The sequence below is a fragment of the Pollachius pollachius genome (genome assembly GCF_949987615.1).
Source record: "Pollachius pollachius genome assembly, chromosome: 19".
Classification (NCBI taxonomy): Eukaryota; Metazoa; Chordata; class Actinopteri; order Gadiformes; family Gadidae; genus Pollachius; species Pollachius pollachius.
In genome coordinates this window covers 6,480,027-6,497,526 of record NC_136952.1, presented here as the reverse complement: position 1 = coordinate 6,497,526, position 17,500 = coordinate 6,480,027, and the positions used below count along the sequence as shown (strand labels likewise).

Sequence of the window (17,500 nt, the reverse complement as noted above, 5' to 3'; positions counted from 1 at the left end):
GTGGTCTGAAATAACATATATATACCGTGGATTCGGTGCTATGCGCTTTAGGAAAGGACACACATTTTTAAATGTTGTTCTGGGAGATTTTCAGATTCAGAGTACCCTTCGGGAAGTCGGTAATGTCACAATTGATCTTCTTAAGATCTTGAGAAATGACGTGGGACAATGTTAGACCCATGTGTGTGAAATAGGGAAAGGTACTGTTACAGTCGGGTGGATAAGTAAGTGGGATGTTAGTGGGATTAATTAGTGTATGGCCAGTCAATTGTAAGGGGAAACAGTTAGGGAGATATTTTCCCTTTTCCCTTTCCCTATTCTGTCTTTTTGATCGACTTCGTGGGTGGTCACGGTAGTTATGTGGTATCCCTACACCACATAGCTACATTTACTTTCATGTGTTGCCCACGGTAGATACATGTCATCTCTAACCCCTTTGGTCCTTAGAGAACCGTCTGTTGTTGTTGTTGTTGTAGTTGTTGTGTTTATCAGTGTGTATTTTGGTTCAGGCCAAGTGAGGACAAAACAATAAGCTCCCTTCTCCTGTGAGGCCTGTGGGATCTCAACAGATGACGCGATAAGGTCTCCATTCACACCACACACTGTACTGTGCCCGGGAGGGGGGGGGATTCCCGGCGCATGACAGTAGACACGCGGCCTCACACGCGGCCTCACACGCGGCCTCACCTCGTCTCCGTCCTCCGAGTGCTGGGAGAGCTGGTCATGATCGACGATGCCAGCCTCGTCCTCCGTGGGGCCGTTGCCCACGCGAACGCCCCCAAACTTCTGGGTGCCCTGTTGGGTGAGTCCGGAGACGGATGAGGACGCGCCTGTTTGCTCTAAAGACGGCTGCGCTAGACTCTCTGCAGCCGCTTCTGCCCGCTTCAGGGCCTAGATACAAGAGCCAACAAGAGCTGTGTCCAGCGTGAGCCAGCCTTGGGAGGCAGGGGGGAAGGGAGGGGGGAGGTGGGAGGGAGATCCACACACCGGTTGAGATGTCGGGACATCTCAAGCGGTGTTTGGGGACACAATGACGAGTTCCATTTCCAAAATACATGAAAAGATCTTAATTATTTTTGTTTGTTTTTGTTTTGTATTACTCAATACGCGTGTTGCGTTCAGCCTGTGACTGATATCAATTAATACCAATTCACGACCAGATTTCAAGATGTTTTTCGAGACGATGAATGATCGCCTTGTTGACTCATTAGTCAGCGCTGGTTCCACGGTGTTTTGGAAATGCACTCTTCAGACGGGACCTTCCCAAGGCTCGCTCGCCGCCAGAGGTTCATGGTTACACGACCAAGCACAACGTTACAGCGTAATGTACACCAAGATGAAGGGCAGAGGAGAGAACACAAGTTGTTATATCAGATGTGCATCATTTACGGTATACATTTCAACAGTCTGCATACACATTTCAAATACCTTATATTACTATCATTTGATTATTGTGAAACGAGCTGATCAATAATCTTCAAAAAGTGGGAGAGACGGGGGGAGAGGGACAGGGGAAGAGAGAGAGAGAAGGGGGGGAGACAGAGGAAGAGAGAGAGAGAGAGAAAGGAGGGGGGAGAGGGGCAGAGAGAGAGAGAGAGGGGGGAGGGACAGGGAAAGAGAGAGAGAGAGGGGGGGGAGGGGACATACCAGCTTGGCTTTCCACAAGTGCTGTCGCCGTAGCACCATGGTTTTGGCTATCAGCATACAGGGAACGCATGCTAGGGCTATCAGCACCAGCAGAATCTGGATCCCCATCTAGACACAGACAGACAGACAGGTTCACATCTACAGAGAGAGACACGTCAACTCTACAGAGACAGACATACAGGTTAACTCTTTAGAGACAGACAGACAGGTTAGTGTACAGAGACAGACAGGTTAACTCTTCAGAGATAGACAGAAAGGTCAACTCTACAGAGACAGACAGATAAGTTAACTCTAAAGAGACAGTTAAACAGGTTGACTTTACAGAGACAGACAGACTCCAAAGAGGTCTAACTCCAAAGAGACAGACTGATAAGTTAACTCTAAAGAGACAGACAGACTGGTTAACTCTACAGAGACAGACAGTTGAACTCTTCAGAGACAGCCAGACATGTTAAGCCTTAATAGACAGACTTAGAGAGGTTAATAGACAGGTTAACTCTACAAAGATAAACATACAGGTTAACTCCCAAGAGACAGACAGACAGGTTAACACTAGAGACAGACGGCTGTGAGCGCAGAGAGAGAAAGAGGGGAGGGGGCAGTTGAGGGCGGAGGGGTGGATCACCTGTCCGGGGTACAGAGGCTTGTTGGTTGGGTCGTTGTAGTTGAACAGACACATGTTGATGAAGTGGATGAGCAGGCTGGGCGCGTCCTTGGAGCTGAACACGTCGTAGGCCGTCCACTTGTAGAAGACCAGCAGCGCCAGGTAGCCAAACAGGCTGGACATGAACACGATCTCGGGGATGAAGCCCAGGAAGATGTTCAGGGGCTTCTTGAAGTACCTGCGGAGGACAGCTCGTTAGGGCTGTGCGGTTAATCTAATTTTAATCGTGATTTCGAGCGTATTTTTTTAAGGGGAAATTTCAAAGTTCTCAGTTACGAAATGTTTGTTCGGAGAGAAAAGCTGAAAAACTGCATCATGTTTTCAAACTCAAAAATAATCGTTTGAATAATCCTGATTTCAATATTGACCAAAATAATCGTGATTATGATTTTTTCCATAATGGAGCAGCCCTACAGCTCATTAGCCTTCGTCTTCACTTGTTATCCTCATCTTCAGCGGGGTCAAAGTATGGGCAGAGGTGTTGGTGAAACGAGTGCATTAGATGATGGATGAGACTAGCAGATTGTTTAGGTGTTTAAACATAGGAATGTTCTGGAGCTTGGTTATACGTAAATATAATGTTCATGATGGATGACGTTGTGAGACTCTCTTATCCTAGCTATCTTTGTTGTATACAGAGAATGGGATAACCCAGCAATTGTAAGGGCTTGGCTCTTGTTTCCATTAACATCTTTACTGTACCGACAGAGATATATTGTTGTTTCTCTTTCTTCTGACAAATGTATTTATTGTAAGTCGTTTTGGATAAAAGCATCTCCTAAATGACCTATATTTAATGTAAATCAGACTATTGACTGCTGATGGAACTTAATCATTGTCTTTTTGACCACAGTCATGTTTGTTTCTGATATAGACCATCATAACTTAGACCGTCATAACTTAGACGGTTACATTACTTGCTTATTCATTTCGAACTAGTTGGTAGAGTGAAATTGTATTTGGAAGAGCTGCCAGTGGGTAATCCCCCCCATGCTGGTTCCAAGGGGAGAACCAGTAGCTCAAAGGAAGGGTTTAGGATGTGCGTGTGGCCGCATGAGTCCCCATCATCATCACTGGTTGTACAAGGAGCTCACCACATGTAACTTTACAGGACAATGCGTTCGATTCATATCAGCAAGGCGTCACACAGGACCCTGTATCTCTCACAGACTCTCTCTCCCTCTTAGTCTCCCTCTATTTCTCTCTCCCTCTCTGTGTCTCTCTCTGTCTCTCTCTCTCTCTTGCTCACTCTTTCTCTGTCTCTCTGTCTCTCTCTCCCTCTCTCTCTCCTCTCTCTCTCTCTCTCTCTCTCTCTCTCTCTCTCTCTCCCTTTTTTTCTCTCTCTCATCCCTTTCACTCTCTCTCCCTCTCTCTCTCTCTCTCTCTCTCTCACTCTCTCTCTCCCAAACACACTCTCTGGGTGTGTCATGTGCTTTATACTATAAATCACACACTATGGCAGCAGCACCATACTGATATCATAATGGAGTTCATCAAATAACACAAAATGCCACTGTTGTGCCAATGACTAAATTCCCTTTTTTCCTTTTCATGTATTTGTTGTTTTAAAGCTGCTGTAGATACGATTGAAGAGCTTTAATTTGAGTGTAATGTGTTAGAGATGCCATCCATCATATCTGAGTGAAGGAAATGCTGTGTGATAATATGTTCTGTACTGTTCCTGTTTCTGGATGCAACAACACCTCTGAGTGCAAGAGAAACACAGGAGGGAGGGAGCAGACATGGAGGACGCAGTTGTTTTTGTGGAGTTGTTTAGTGTGTTAATGCTGGCTCTCTTCTGCTCTTTCCTGCTCTCTCTCTCTTTACAGTTCTGGAATCTCACCTCTACAGCAGCTATTAGGTGCTTTTTTCCTACATTTTCTTTTCATATGCTTGCATTATTTACTCTTTTGGTAACTCATTTTGATAGTACTTTATACTTAAAATAATAAAATTGGACTTGTTTACCTTACTTACCTGCATTGTTGAGGAGAGCTTGGAACACAAGCATTTCATTGCCAACAACAAGTCACATTTTCTTTGCGCGTTTGACAACTAAAGCAGTTGAGTTGAGGAGTAACTTACAGGTGGTTGAAGAGACTGAGGGAAACTCCGAACAGCATGTGCGTCACTCCCAGGATGATAGACATCTTCATCTTGAAGGAGTTCAGGAAGGTCAGCTTGTTGGTGGCGATGTTCCAGATCTAGAAAACCAACCCATTTAATACCAAACAGACTGACGTGTTCATTCAGTTAGGAGTGACACAACAAGCTGATTGAGGGAAGTCAAACCCAGGACGCAAAATCTTATGTCACATTTTTTAGCCTCCACAATAGAATTGAGTCCCACACAATCTAGTAAGGAAGATTAACAATTGAACACAGCACACTGATTTCATGCTCTGTGTTCTTTGCTTAGTTTAAAACAGTGTGATTCTAGTAGTTAGTTAGTCGTCTTTACCGGGTCGATTCCCAGCGGGTAGGGCCCGTTGAACACACCCGGGACAGCAGGGTCCAGCTGGAGCAATGCGTTCTCACCCAGCGTCCCAAATCTAGAGGAAGGAACAGGAAATCGTTTGTGTAGGCAAGACATTAAGACGTTAAGAGGAACGGTTTTAATAGCACAGGTGAGGACATCTAACGATTTTACAATAGGATTCGTTACATTCCATGCATAACGCAGGCAGTTCCGCAGTGCAACTCGCTCATCGTTCAACACAGGGCAGAGTAGGGAAAGGCAGAGAGAGGCAGAGAGAGGCAGAAAGAGAGAGAGAGAGAGAGAGAGAGAGAGAGAGAGAGGCAGAGAGAGAGAGAGACAGGCAGAAAGAGAGAGAGAGAGATAGAGAGAGAGAGAGAGAGAGAGAGAGAGAGGCAGAGAGAGAGAGAGAGAGAGAGGCAGAAAGAAAGAGAGAGAGAGGCAGAAAGACAGAGAGAGGGAGAGAGAGAGAGAGCGGCAGAGAGAGCGAGAGAGAGAGGCAGAGAGAGAGAGGCAGAGGGAGGCAGAGAGAGGTAGAGAGAGGCAGAGAGAGAGAGAGAGAGAGAGGCAGAGAGAGGCAGAAAGAGAGAGAGAGAGAGAGAGAGAGGCAGAGAGAGAGAGGCAGAGGGAGGCAGAGAGAGGTAGAGAGAGGCAGAGAGAGGCAAAGAGAGGTAGAGAGAGGCAGAGAGAGGTAGAGAGAGGCAGAGAGGCAGAGAGAGGTAGAGAGAGGCAGAGAGAGGCAGAGAGAGAGAGGCAGAGGGAGGCAGAGAGAGGTAAAGAGAGGCAGAGATAGAGAGAGAGAGAGAGAGAGGCAGAGAGAGGCAGAAAGAGAGAGAGAGAGAGAGAGAGAGAGAGAGGCAGAGAGAGAGAGGCAGAGGGAGGCAGAGAGAGGCAGAGAGAGAGAGGCAGAGGGAGGCAGAGAGAGAGGCAGAGAGAGGTAGAGAGAGGCAGAGAGAGGTAGAGAGAGGCAGAGAGGCAGAGAGAGGTAGAGAGAGGCAGAGAGAGGCAGAGAGATAGGCAGAGAGGTAGAGAGACACAGAGAGAGGCAGAGAGACGCAGAGAGGCAGAGAGAGGCAGAGAGACGCACAAAGGCAGAGAGAGGCAGAGAGGCAGATAGAGAGAGAGGCAGAGAGACGCAGAGAGGCAGAGAGAGGCAGAAAGAGAGAGAGAGAGAGAGAGAGAGGCAGAGAGAGAGAGAGGCAGAGAGAGGCAGAGAGAGGCAGAAAGAGAGAGAGAGAGAGAGAGAGAGAGAGAGGCAGAGAGAGAGAGGCAGAGGGAGGCAGAGAGAGGTAGAGAGACACAGAGAGAGGCAGAGACGCAGAGAGACGCAGAGAGGCAGAGAGAGGCAGAGAGAGAGAGAGGCAGAGAGAGGCAGGGAGAGGCAGAGAGGTACGTCCTGTTTTTACGCGCACCTAGGGCGCGTAAAAGGAAGCACCTAGGGCTACTTGTTTTCTCCTCTGGAGAGACGTACAAGGTATGAACCAGTATCCCCGTGCAAGGGAATTGAACTCACGTCCAGTTGCCTCCCTTGTTGACGAACATGGGCCGCACGCTCCACCCCGAGCCGAACATGTTGAGGGACTTGGAGAAGCAGTCGTTGTAGATGACGCCGGTGTAGATGGAGAACAGCCCCATCAGCAGGATGATGTAGCGGCCGGCAAACACCATGTTGAATATCTGCAGCGCAGCGAGCAGAGGTACCAACCACACGTTTAGTCGTTGTAGTAGTCTGTGTTATATGCTCTTTAGGAAGCTTGGGTAACACTTATAATAGTAGTAGTAGTGGTAGAGGTAGTATTAGGATTAAAGGGTATGAGGATTGTTTGAATCATGAAAGTAGCAGTTATATTGTTGCCTGTGTTAGTGTGTATAACAGAATCACAAAAAAATGTTGACACAGGTCTGGTTTTGGAGAAAACATGGACACATACCTGCCATTTTTCGTTATTTTATTTACATCCCATTAGATATTTTTCAGTAAATTCATCATATATTTCTTTAAATATACACACAGAACTACATGAAGAGCTCCTCTCTGGCCCCAACTCTGGTTGGTTAAATCTGTTTTTATCGGGTTTCATCTGGTTTCCTCTGGTACCTCATTGTCGCTCTTCTGTGAGAGCAGCCGGCTCTCCCTGATGACCAGGTAGAGAGCGATGGAGGTCATCAGCAGGCCATGGCCCATGTCTCCGAACATGACGGCGAACAGAAAGGGGAAGGTGATGATGGTGTAGGGAGCTGGAAGCACACAGGGAGAGAGAGAACGTCACCCGACGGACTGCACAGTGTTTTCATGGAAGATGCTGTAGGTGAGATTCAAGAGCTGCTACTAAAGTATAATTTGATGGAAGGTCAAAGCCATGGGTCAGTGATTAGTGAGTGTTAGTATTGAATGCGATAACTGAGAATAACTGTTCTGGTTGACTTCGCCAACTTCAGTATTAGCCACCACTCTCGAAATCTGTTCCCAGATTGTTTCAGGGAATCCATTTTGCCTGCCACATCATAGCTAAGCTCCACCTCAGGTGTGTGACTATAACACATTTGAACGGCAGAGAACATAGGGGATGGATCAGAATCGTGTTACATTCTGCCCCCTCTCACTAAAACACCAAATCTATCGACCTACAGCATTTTTTTAATTTGTCTGTGTAAATGTAAGGTGTGGGACATTAAGATGTGTAACCTGGGTTGATTTCCCGGTAGTTTCCGATTCCGTAGGCGTCCACGATGTTCTGGAAGCCGGAGGTGAACTTGTTGGTCTTGTTGAAGGTGGGCGGAGTCTGTTTGGTCAGCATCCTGTTCAGGATGGAGGGCACAGTGGAGCCACTCCTCTCCTGTCAATCACAACAAACATGGCCGTCAGGTCACTGAGGTTTGACATTTTTTGTCTCGAGACAAGAATTATATTATGCACATGTCTGAGGGACCGCCATCATTAACTATGACTAGGAGTGGGAAATGATTCTTGCTAGAATGGCGATTCCTATCTTATGGGATTCTGAATCGATTCATAACTTGCGATATCCTTTTGTCTTAAGTTTGTCTTAGTGTGTTCACATTATTGCAATAAGTTGATCAAATATTCAAACTAAATTGTTTTAAACACACATTACTTCGGATTCATGGCATCATTTGCCACACCGCCTTTTTAAATGCCAAGCCGAGTGGAATCGAGAACCGGTTTTTGAATCGGGATTCGTTTTGAATCGATAATACATTTTTCGGATCGTGGCTCTTAGGAATCAAAATTGAATCGTGAAATACCCAAACTTTCACACCTTTATCTTTAACCTTATCACCAGTCTGCAACACAAAAGATCACCATCAAGCATCATTTAAATGAATCGAATTCATGCCTCTCGGTCCACACTCCTAAAGATTTAACGAGTGACGCGTGAATGTGCCTGAGAGGCGGCGCTGGTTGAAGCTCCGCCCCCTCCGGAGGACCACGTACCGTGCCGCGGCGCAGGGCGAACTGGATGGAGTCCAGGTCCGACACGGGGCACCACACCTCGGCGATCAGACACTTCTGGGTCACGTCGATGTTGCACAGGTTGAGCGTGTGGTAGATGGCCTTCATCTTCCGCACCTTGATGAACCACACGCGCATCGTCTTGGAGGCCGCCTGGAGCACCCGCTGCCGGTGGTCCTCCGTCTGGTTCAGGACCTGGGGGGGGGGGGGGGGGGGTGGAGGAGAGAGGGAGTCCCTTAGACCCTAGTCCTAGGTTGAATACTCCTACAGACACAAGCAATGACAACAACATCAACGAGAGGCAGAAGTTCTGTAAGGGTCGGCTTAGCTCAGGAGGTCAATTATTGTGACTGGAAGGTTGCTAGTTCGACCCCTTGCTCCTTTGAGGTGTCCCTGAGCGATACATCTAACCCTTACAGCTTACGATGGGCTGGCTGTTGCCCTGCGTGGTAGACTCTGCTGTCGGTGTGAGAATGTGTTTATGAGTGTATACATGTGTATGAACCGTTTTAAGTCGCTTTGGATGTGTCTGCAAAATCCACAAAATGTAAAATGTGATTCTTCATGACACGTAAACGAATGTAGCTGGTGAGTCCCTCCCTCTTTCTCTGTCGCCACTAAACTATTGTTAAAGCATCCTTTTCCAGACGGCTAGAAAATGAGGGGGAAGAAAACGCCATATTGTTCAGTAGAACCCTTCTTTAGGGTTTCTAAGTGTGGCTGGCTGGTGGCTTGCATAGATGACAGCACACAGACCATAAGAGGACTGGTGGAGGCTTGCTTAAAAGGAGGTGGTAATTGCAGTGGAATGTTCCATATTCATTTATAGGCTTATCGAGGTTCTGTCGTGAAACGCTCCAGTAAATGGACTTAAGAGCAGAGCTAATTTGAGGGGCAGGTCAAGCTATATAAGCACACAACAAATCATTTGTTTTTTATTGTGGTAAATCCGACTCCTTCGGGGAACCGGGTCAGTCTGGGTAAGCATTAAGGCCTCCACTGAAGCAAAACCGAGCTTGGTTTCTATGCCTAATAAGTTCCAAAACATTGAATAGCCATTATTCATGTTGAACACCACGTGTACCCAATTGCACAATACGATTAAATTTAGCTCAAAATATATCGTATCAAAAACAAACACCTGCATCCTGAAAACATTGTTGACCATGATGGACATTTGCTATTTCATTGTTCCGTAGAGAAAAGATCAACAAACAAAAACAAAGTCCCTGCTAAAAATTTAAATGATGTATTTGATTGCAGATCTGCTTTGTGGGCAGTGAGGGGATGGAACAATTGAAATGTTTGTACTGAACTAATCTCAATGTTTCTGCATGTGATGAGGACTAACATCCGGAATATGTCAGGTACACATTCCTTGCCTTAAAGTTCCCAAAAAATACTTTGAAATGAAGGTAAAAATGCGAGCTGGCCGTAGTTCTACATATTGCTTGGGATGTGGATGCAGTCCACAGTGTCTAGTCGTGTGAATGAGTACAGAGATTGTATTGAGGCGAATATGGAGCATCTATTAAGGTGAGCACAGAGCGTGTGTTGAGGTGAGTGCAGATTGTGTATTGATGGGAGTATGGATCGTGTATTGATGGGAGTATGGATCGTGTATTGATGGGAGTATGGATCGTGTATTGATGGGAGTATGGATCGTGTATTGATGGTAGTTGGATCGTGTGTTGACTAACCATCTGGAGGTCATCGATTCGGGTGTTGACTCCAGCCAGCATCTCTTTCCTTTCCATGGGGGTCTCAGGACACGGGTACAATGACGCCCGGAACCTGGTGAGGAGGGCTCAGCGTTACCCTCACTACCTTTCCATACGCTACACCATAGAAGCACTCCTACTAGAACCACAATTACTAGTACTACTACAATGACTACTAATCATGTTACTACTACTGCTACTGATACAGATATTACTATTTTGACAAGCATTGTCTTTGCTAGTAATTGTCAACTCGCAACTTGCATTGACAACTATGATGTTGTCAATGCAGATTAAAAATTGATTTCAATATTATCAATAAAATCACATCCCATAACTGATATATTCTACAATAAAAAATGCTGGCAGCCCATACCTCTTTCCTTGTTTTCAAGATTCTAACAAGTGACACTACCAGAACCCCTAGAATTGACCACAGCCAGACAGCCGATTTACACTAGTTAGCGTCACATAGCTGCACAGCCAGTTAGGACAGATCACTGTTAATAAGGGTTCGGAATTCTGACAGAGCCCGCCAACTAACCAGGTGGAGCTCAATCTTACACATGGTAACTTTAACATGCATGTAATTAAACACAGGCGTGAACCACACCCACCCCTCGCAGATCTTCTTCACACGGTTCTTCAGCTGGTCCCCTTGGAAGAAGATGATGAACACAGACTTGTGAACCTGGTCTCCCTGTGAGACAGAGAAGACCCCGTTAAGGTGTGTGTGTGTGTATGTGTGTGTATGTGTGTGTGTGTGTGTGTGCGTGTGTTTGTACGGGGGTGTGCATGCGTGAGTGTCTAGTTTGCCTGAGTGTGCATGTCTGTGTGCGTTTGTATGCGTTTGCATGTGTATGTGTGTGTTTGTGTGTTTGCGTGGGCGTGGCTGCGTCCATGTGTCTGTGTGTGTAGGTATGTCTGTGTGTGTGCGCTTGTGTCTGTGTGTGTATGTGTTTGCGTGTGTGTGTGTGTGTGTGTGCGTGTGTGTGTGTGTGTGTGTGTGTGTGTGTGTGTGTGCGCGTGTGTGTGTGTGTGTGTGTGTGTGTGTGTGTGTGTGTGTGTGCGTGTGTGTGTTTGCGTGTGTGTGTGCGTGTGTGTGTGTGTGTGTGTGTGTGTGTGTGTGTGTGTGTGTGTGTGTGCGTGTGTGCGTGTGTGCGTGTGTGTGTGGCTGGCTGACCGTAGCGGGGTCCTCCAGGGGGTCTTCTATCTCCGCCTGGCGCAGGAACACGTTTCCGCGGCACACGCGCCACAGCATCCTCTCAAAGGTGGGGATCCTCTCTCGGCTGATCACCCCGGCGACGAACCTGGGAGGAGCGAGAACGCGGTCGTCAGTCAGAGTGTCCCAGTGAGGGGGCCGTCACTGGGCCACGGACGGTGGGGCTGTATGGCTGTCGGACGTCTCTGCTGGGATACTGCAGTGCAGTACTGTGGCACCACCAGCGCAGTGTGGTCCTAGCATCTGCTGTGCGTGAATTTCCCTGTATGCGTGAGCAGGCTGTACCTACCCCAGTCTGAGCGGTGCCCCGCGTCCCACCTCGTTCCCTTCCATGAGGGATGAGGACTCCTCCAGCAGGTTGGGGTCCTCCATCTGTCACACAGGGAGGTACGCCTGTTGACCGGTGTTCGGCAACTCAACTGACAAACAGTAGCTTAGGAAGGGGTGGATGTGACGTGGGGACCAGGGTGGAAAGGGTGTTTATGTATGAGTCACGTGTTAATGGGTGAGACCACGTTAAAGGGTGTTTATTGGAGATTCATGTGTGAATGAGCGAGACCTCGTCAAAGGGTGTTCATTGGAGATTAATTTATGAATGTGTGAGACCTCGTCAAAGGGTGTTTATGGGTAAGTCATGTATGAATTAGTGAGACCTTGTCAAAGGGTGTTTACGGCTGAGTCCTGTATGAATGGGTGAGACCTTATCAAAGCGTGTTTATGGGTGAGTCCTATATGAATGGGTGAGAAACCGTGTTAAAGGGTGTTCATGGGTGAGTCTTGTATGAATGGTTGAGACCTCGTTAAAGGGTGTTTATGGGTGAGTCTTGTATGAATGGGTGAAAGACCTCGTCAAAGAACTGCTGGGTGCGGCGCAGGATGTGCTTCAGCTCCGTCAGTTCCAGGAAGTTCTTCTTCAGGGCTTCCTGGTTGGTGTTGATCTCCTTCAGCTCGTTCTCCAGCTTCTCAAAGGTCGCCTGCCAATCACACGCATCATCCAATCACACCACTGCTCACTTTTACAGCACGTATTCACCAGCCAATCACAGCGCCGATTACTGCGGCAGGAAATATTTGTCTTTTTTTTTTATATACTTTTGCAAGGTTGATTCTGATTAATCAGTATTATATTTTACGAATAAGCAAATGTATAAGTACAGTTATATTTGAGCTGTTCCTGTTTATCTTATCCTTCAGTGAAAGATTACCTCCAGATCAATCATGTCTCTGGGGAAGGGGACCTCTGGATTCTCTCCCGTGTCGACCTGGGAGATGTTGGCCTTCTTGATCTCCTTCTCAACAAACCCTGGAGAGGAACAGAGAGTCTCATGTGTCATATTGGATAACATGAGGTGAAGAGAAGTTTGAACATGTTGCAAATGGTGAAACGTTGCCTAAATAAATGACGATTAACGTACAGTCGAGTATTATTTTGACCGTAAAGTAAAACCCATCGCTACAAGGAGGGTCATGGGGATCATTTGGATAGGGTCTCAGAAAACCTGAGACAGCTGTTTCATTGGCGGATAGTTCTGAGAACACTTGCGTGCAGAGACTGAACCTTTGGTATATTGAAGTACAAACCCCACTCAGTTATTCTTCCTTTGTCTGTAAAAACTGGCAGCCCTTCGTCTCTGTACGGTTCAGCCTAACAATAGCTCCTACGTATCTCCGGACTTGAATTATCTTCTGAAGGCCGATATGGCTACACGACCCCACCCACCTATCCCTTAATGGAACAACAAAGATCCTTTTCTTCCAACCTCCAACCACTATGCCTTTCAATTTCAACATTGATTGTCTTTTGGTTTTCAGTCCCTGACGAGACCGCTTCCTGGCACTACGTGTAACAAAATAAAGACTTTCTTACTCAGCTTTCGGTCCATTTCTTCACATCTCCGAACTTCATTGACAAACTTGCGTTGGAAGACGTTTACGTCTGGGTTCAGCTGCAAAACAACAGACACAACATTTCCACCACCTGCGTTTTGACTGAGAAAGAGATCTGACAAGCAGTCTAGCATCTTAAACATAATAATGTAGGATATGATTACATTACATTATCATTTAGTCATTTAGCAAACATTTTCATCCAAAGCAACTTAAAAGTTAGTCATTGATGCATTTATTAAGGTATCTTGTAATATTTTGCTAATTTTGTCAACTTTATTTCTTTGTACTTACATCTCTAAACTGAACCATGCCCAGTTCTCCCAGTTCACTGACACAGCAGTAGGCTGCCTCTGACTGGAGGAACAGCTGAGCTAGGGTCATCTCTTCGCTCCTGAAGAGTTCCCCCATGGTGACTCCTGTCTCCACTCACACTCGCTCCTGCTAGGAAGCCACTCTTATTAACATTACTATCCCATCACCCTAAGTATATTTTGTGTATTTGGCCTATGTAATAGATTTCACAGATTTACATGTAAAGAAGACCGCAAATGTTGGCCTCCTAATGCCAATTTCTCAGTTATATTGGTTTGAGTAGACCTACACCTTACGCAGAGAGGCCGACTATCATATGCCTATATTCTCAACAAGGCCTGCCAAGTTGGCCTATATAACTCTCTAAATGAATAGAGGGTGAATTAAAGAAAATCATGAACCCTTCTTCTTACTCTTTATTTTACCATCATTTTAATTTACAATAAAGGCAGATGCTTTAAAACCCATGGGCCTACACCATGGCCTTTGGTTGCAGACAGATATATTTATAGCATCTTGTCGCATTGCCCTTCATGACGCTGAAGGACGCCATGATGAAGCGCTTCAGGACGGTCTGCTGCTATGTGAGCCACGAAATACGATATCCCTTATCCTCCCGAGCCGTTTCCGAACACATTTGATATTGAACTATTGAATGAATTACATTAAATTACTTTATCGTAATATAGTTTGAAACTCAAACTCAAAATATTACCCAATATCGCCGGGTAGGCCCACCTGTTCTCTTTAACATGGTACATCTGAACCGAACGCATAAGCGCACTTCGATAGGTCAACACATACATAATCATAAATACAACTCTTAAAGATAGCATTTACAACATTGACTGCATAACCACTGCAACGGTAAACCCGTCAACATCTAAGCATCCTCTCTCCTCCTGATCACCAGGTCCAATCTAAACGCACGATATGCCGTAGACGAGACACATGTTCTAAATACACAAATGTCCCAAACAAAAACGTAATAAACAATAAAATCTGTAATTTCTTACGGTAATAAAAGTCTATGGCGGAGATTTCCCCGGACCTGCCAAAGCCAGCTGTCTCTGTATCTTGCTAGGTCGACGCTGACGTCACGGAGATAAACCTCACGGGTCACGTGACTCGCAGGGATGCTGCGAGTGGTCCAGCGGTGCCACATTAAGAGACCCTTTCCCAAAATAAGAGTGTATTTTACTCCATTCATTCAATAAAAGCTGAATTTAATTAATTACTTTATTTATTTTATTTTAATTTATTTGCTAATGGAATAATTGTATCATATTCAGGTGCATCTGAGAAGAAACGCAAACAAAAACATGTTTTTATGTATAAAAATATTATTTACAGAATAATCACTTAACAAAAACACAAAGACCTCCTCAGATCTCACAAATAAGCATTTGCCAGCACGCAGAGAAGCATTAAACAAACGGCCAAGTGTTGAATCAGAAGGCTACTACTACAAGGCCCTCTAGGGTTTTTCCTCTCCAAGAAGCTTCAATAGCTCCTTCACGCTTCCCCGAGCTGCTCAGGGTTAAACCAGGACACATGGCCTACGGCCAGCTAGCCATTTTAGAAGCACGGAACTCCCATAATGTACACAAATTACTACCAGAGCATAGAGAAAGAAACTGCTTTTTTTATATATAAAACAACCACGTTGGCCTCATTAAAATGTCCCTGTGCTGTTCATAACAAGCAGGGCTTGTGTTAGTGGGCCTAGTTGGCCTTCTGGTTAGTAGACCTTGTGTGGTGATTAGATTAGATACATTTTTATTTAATCCCTCACAGGGGGATTAATAAAATCTCTCTCTCTCTCTCTCCTCTCTCTTCTCTCTCTCTCTCTCTCTCTCTCTCTCTCTCTCTCCTCTCTCCTCTGTGAAGGCTAGATTATAATATGTGGGCCCCTGAAGCATTGAGGTCACTGAGTTCCAGTGAAAGAGGATTTCACCTCAAATGACCCGATCCAAATTTATCCACATTTTTGTTGTGGGTCTAGTGGGACTAATTAAATAAACAGTGAAACACAATGTAGAAGTATATTATATGTATCTGATCTGACTCATCCCATTTTTAACTAGCCTGGTCTAGTAGCCCAGTTGAGTCTAGTTTTATCTAGCCTAATCTAGCCTTATTGAATCTAGTCGAATCAAATGGAATTAAATCGAGGCTAGTCTAGTCTAGACTAGTCTAGTGTAGTCTAGTGTAGTCTAGTCTTGTGTTGTCTAGACAAGTCTAGTCTTGTGTAGTCTAGTCTAGTCTAGTCTAGTCTAGTCTAGTATAGTCTAATCTAATCTAAGACGACCTAGTCTAATGTAGTTTTACAAATCAGCACGTTATTGTGATCGGTGTGTGTGTGAGCACGTTATTGTGATCGGTGTGTGTGTGTGTGTGTGTGTGTGTGTGTGTGTGTGTGTGTGTGTGTGTGTGTGTGTGTGTGTGTGTGTGTGTGTGTGTGAGTGTGTGTGTTAACCCTCTCTCAGTGCTCCTTATCCCTGTGCGCAGTAAGGGGTTAAAATGAGCGCTGTGGAAAAATCGAATAGATCCTGCCTTGACATTTCTGCCTCCTTCACTGTGCCTGTGCTTGTATACAGAGGAGCTCTCTACCGCTCTCTCTCTCTCTCTCTCTCTCTCTCTCTCTCTCTCTCTCTCTGTCTCTCTGTCCCTCTCTGTCTCTCTCTCTCTGTCTCTCTCTCTCTCTCTCTCTCTCTCTCTCTCTCTGTCTCTCTCTCTCTCTCTCTCTCTCTCTCTCTCTCTCTCTCTCTCTCTCTCTCTCTCTCTCTCTCTCTCTCTCTCTCTCTGTGTGTGTCTCTCTCTCTCTTAGCTATTCCAACCATCCTGATGAGCCGGGGGCAGACCAAGAGGTGGTCGGGGTGGTGGTGGTGGGGGGGGGGGGGGGGGGGGGGGGGGGGTGGATTTCCCCATTCCCTCATGGGCGGGGCCTCATTCAGATGTGGGTGTGGCCAAATGAGGAGAGGTGGTGGGAGAGAGTCAAGTGGGTGTTTCTCAAAGGGAGGGGGAAAAAGTTCTGTGAGAGAAACAGCCAGCGGCTGCTGCTAGACTCCTGGGGTTGCTCTGTCTGTTGTGGCATTCACATCCCAGCACCCATGTGGTAACATCCAGCCGCGCTCCGCCTCCCTACTCACTGGCCACTGGAGAGAGACAGAGAGAGAGACATAGAGAGAGAGAGAGGGAGGGCAGACTGTGAAGAAGCAGTGAGGTAACCCAGAGAGCACATGAGTGACTGAAGGAGACAAGTGTAGAAAGCACCGGAGAAGAAGAGGAAAAAGAAGAGGAAAAAGAAGGAGAAGGAGAAGAAGAAGAAGAAGAAGAAGAAGAAGAAGAAGAAGAAGAAGGAGAAGGAGAAGACAGCAGGAGGCTTAACTGAAAGAAGAAGGTGAGACATTTTTCTTTACAAGAAAAGATACACCAAAAAAAAGAAAAAATATATATATTGTCTAAAGAAAAACTTTTCCTTTTTTCTCCACCAAAGTTACGTTCTAAAAAGTTTCCCAAGATGGCAGCCGTGGAATCGATGGGGCTCTCCAGCCTGGGCCAGTCGGAGCCCCAGACTCTCACCGAGGTCTCTGACGACGAGATCAACCTCCAGGCATCGGAGGACGAGGAAGAAGAGGCCGCCGGGGTCGCTGAGAAGGAGTCCGCCGAGGAGGAGTTGGTGGTGGCGGCGGCGGCGGCGTCCGGTGACGACGCGCTGAAGCTGGACATGCCGGTGAACGGCGTGATGGTGCTGTCCCTGCTGGACAAGATCATCGGCGCCGTGGACCAGATCCAGAAGACCCAGACCGGCCTGGAGGCCCGGCAACAGGACATGGAGCGCTCCGTCAACGGCATCCAGGGGGAGCTGGCAAAGCTGGCCAAGAGCCACGGCAACACGTCCAACAGCGTGAACAAGATGATGGAGAAGGTGCAGAAGGTCAGCGTCAATGTGAAGACGGTGCGCGCCAACCTGGAGAAGCAGGGGGGGCAGATCCGCAAGCTGGAGACCAACGAGGCCGAGCTGCTCAAGAGACGCAACTTCAAAGTCATGGTGTACCAGGTGAGAGGGCGTGTCACCCTTTGTGTGTGT

The 17,500-nt window shown here is 46.5% G+C and overlaps 2 protein-coding genes across 18 annotated transcripts in view; one reads left to right on the top strand and one right to left on the bottom strand.

Moving 5' to 3' along the window:
- The window catches only part of atp6v0a1b (ATPase H+ transporting V0 subunit a1b), a gene marked incomplete at its 5' end in the record, with an annotated part of 22,144 nt that extends 8,641 nt beyond the window's left edge, over positions 1–13,503 (bottom strand). For 2 of the 17 annotated variants that reach the window (XM_079756322.1, XM_079756321.1), the window contains 17 exons: positions 688–795; positions 1,648–1,755; positions 2,273–2,489; positions 4,397–4,515; positions 4,773–4,863; positions 6,301–6,464; positions 6,886–7,025; positions 7,474–7,624; positions 8,245–8,457; positions 9,963–10,056; positions 10,601–10,683; positions 11,167–11,293; positions 11,495–11,577; positions 12,051–12,179; positions 12,411–12,508; positions 13,073–13,151; positions 13,387–13,503. In XM_079756322.1, coding sequence (XP_079612448.1) covers positions 688–795; positions 1,648–1,755; positions 2,273–2,489; positions 4,397–4,515; positions 4,773–4,863; positions 6,301–6,464; positions 6,886–7,025; positions 7,474–7,624; positions 8,245–8,457; positions 9,963–10,056; positions 10,601–10,683; positions 11,167–11,293; positions 11,495–11,577; positions 12,051–12,179; positions 12,411–12,508; positions 13,073–13,151; positions 13,387–13,503 — 2,121 coding nt within the window. Of the gene's footprint in view, positions 1–651; positions 892–1,647; positions 1,756–2,272; positions 2,490–4,396; positions 4,516–4,772; positions 4,864–6,300; positions 6,465–6,885; positions 7,026–7,473; positions 7,625–8,244; positions 8,458–9,962; positions 10,057–10,600; positions 10,713–11,117; positions 11,294–11,494; positions 11,578–12,050; positions 12,180–12,410; positions 12,509–13,072; positions 13,152–13,386 lie in introns of all 17 variants that reach the window. The other 15 variants (XM_079756318.1, XM_079756306.1, XM_079756315.1 and 12 more) reach the window with 15 other exon arrangements.
- A 2,968-nt stretch (positions 13,504–16,471) lies between these two features.
- Positions 16,472–17,500, top strand: part of LOC307090112 (caveolae-associated protein 1-like) — an 18,206-nt gene continuing 17,177 nt past the window's right edge. Inside the window, exons 1-2 of the mRNA XM_079756655.1 lie at positions 16,472–16,810; positions 16,907–17,470. Coding sequence (XP_079612781.1) covers positions 16,931–17,470 — 540 coding nt within the window. The 5' untranslated portion in view covers positions 16,472–16,810; positions 16,907–16,930. The remainder of the gene's footprint in view (positions 16,811–16,906; positions 17,471–17,500) is intronic.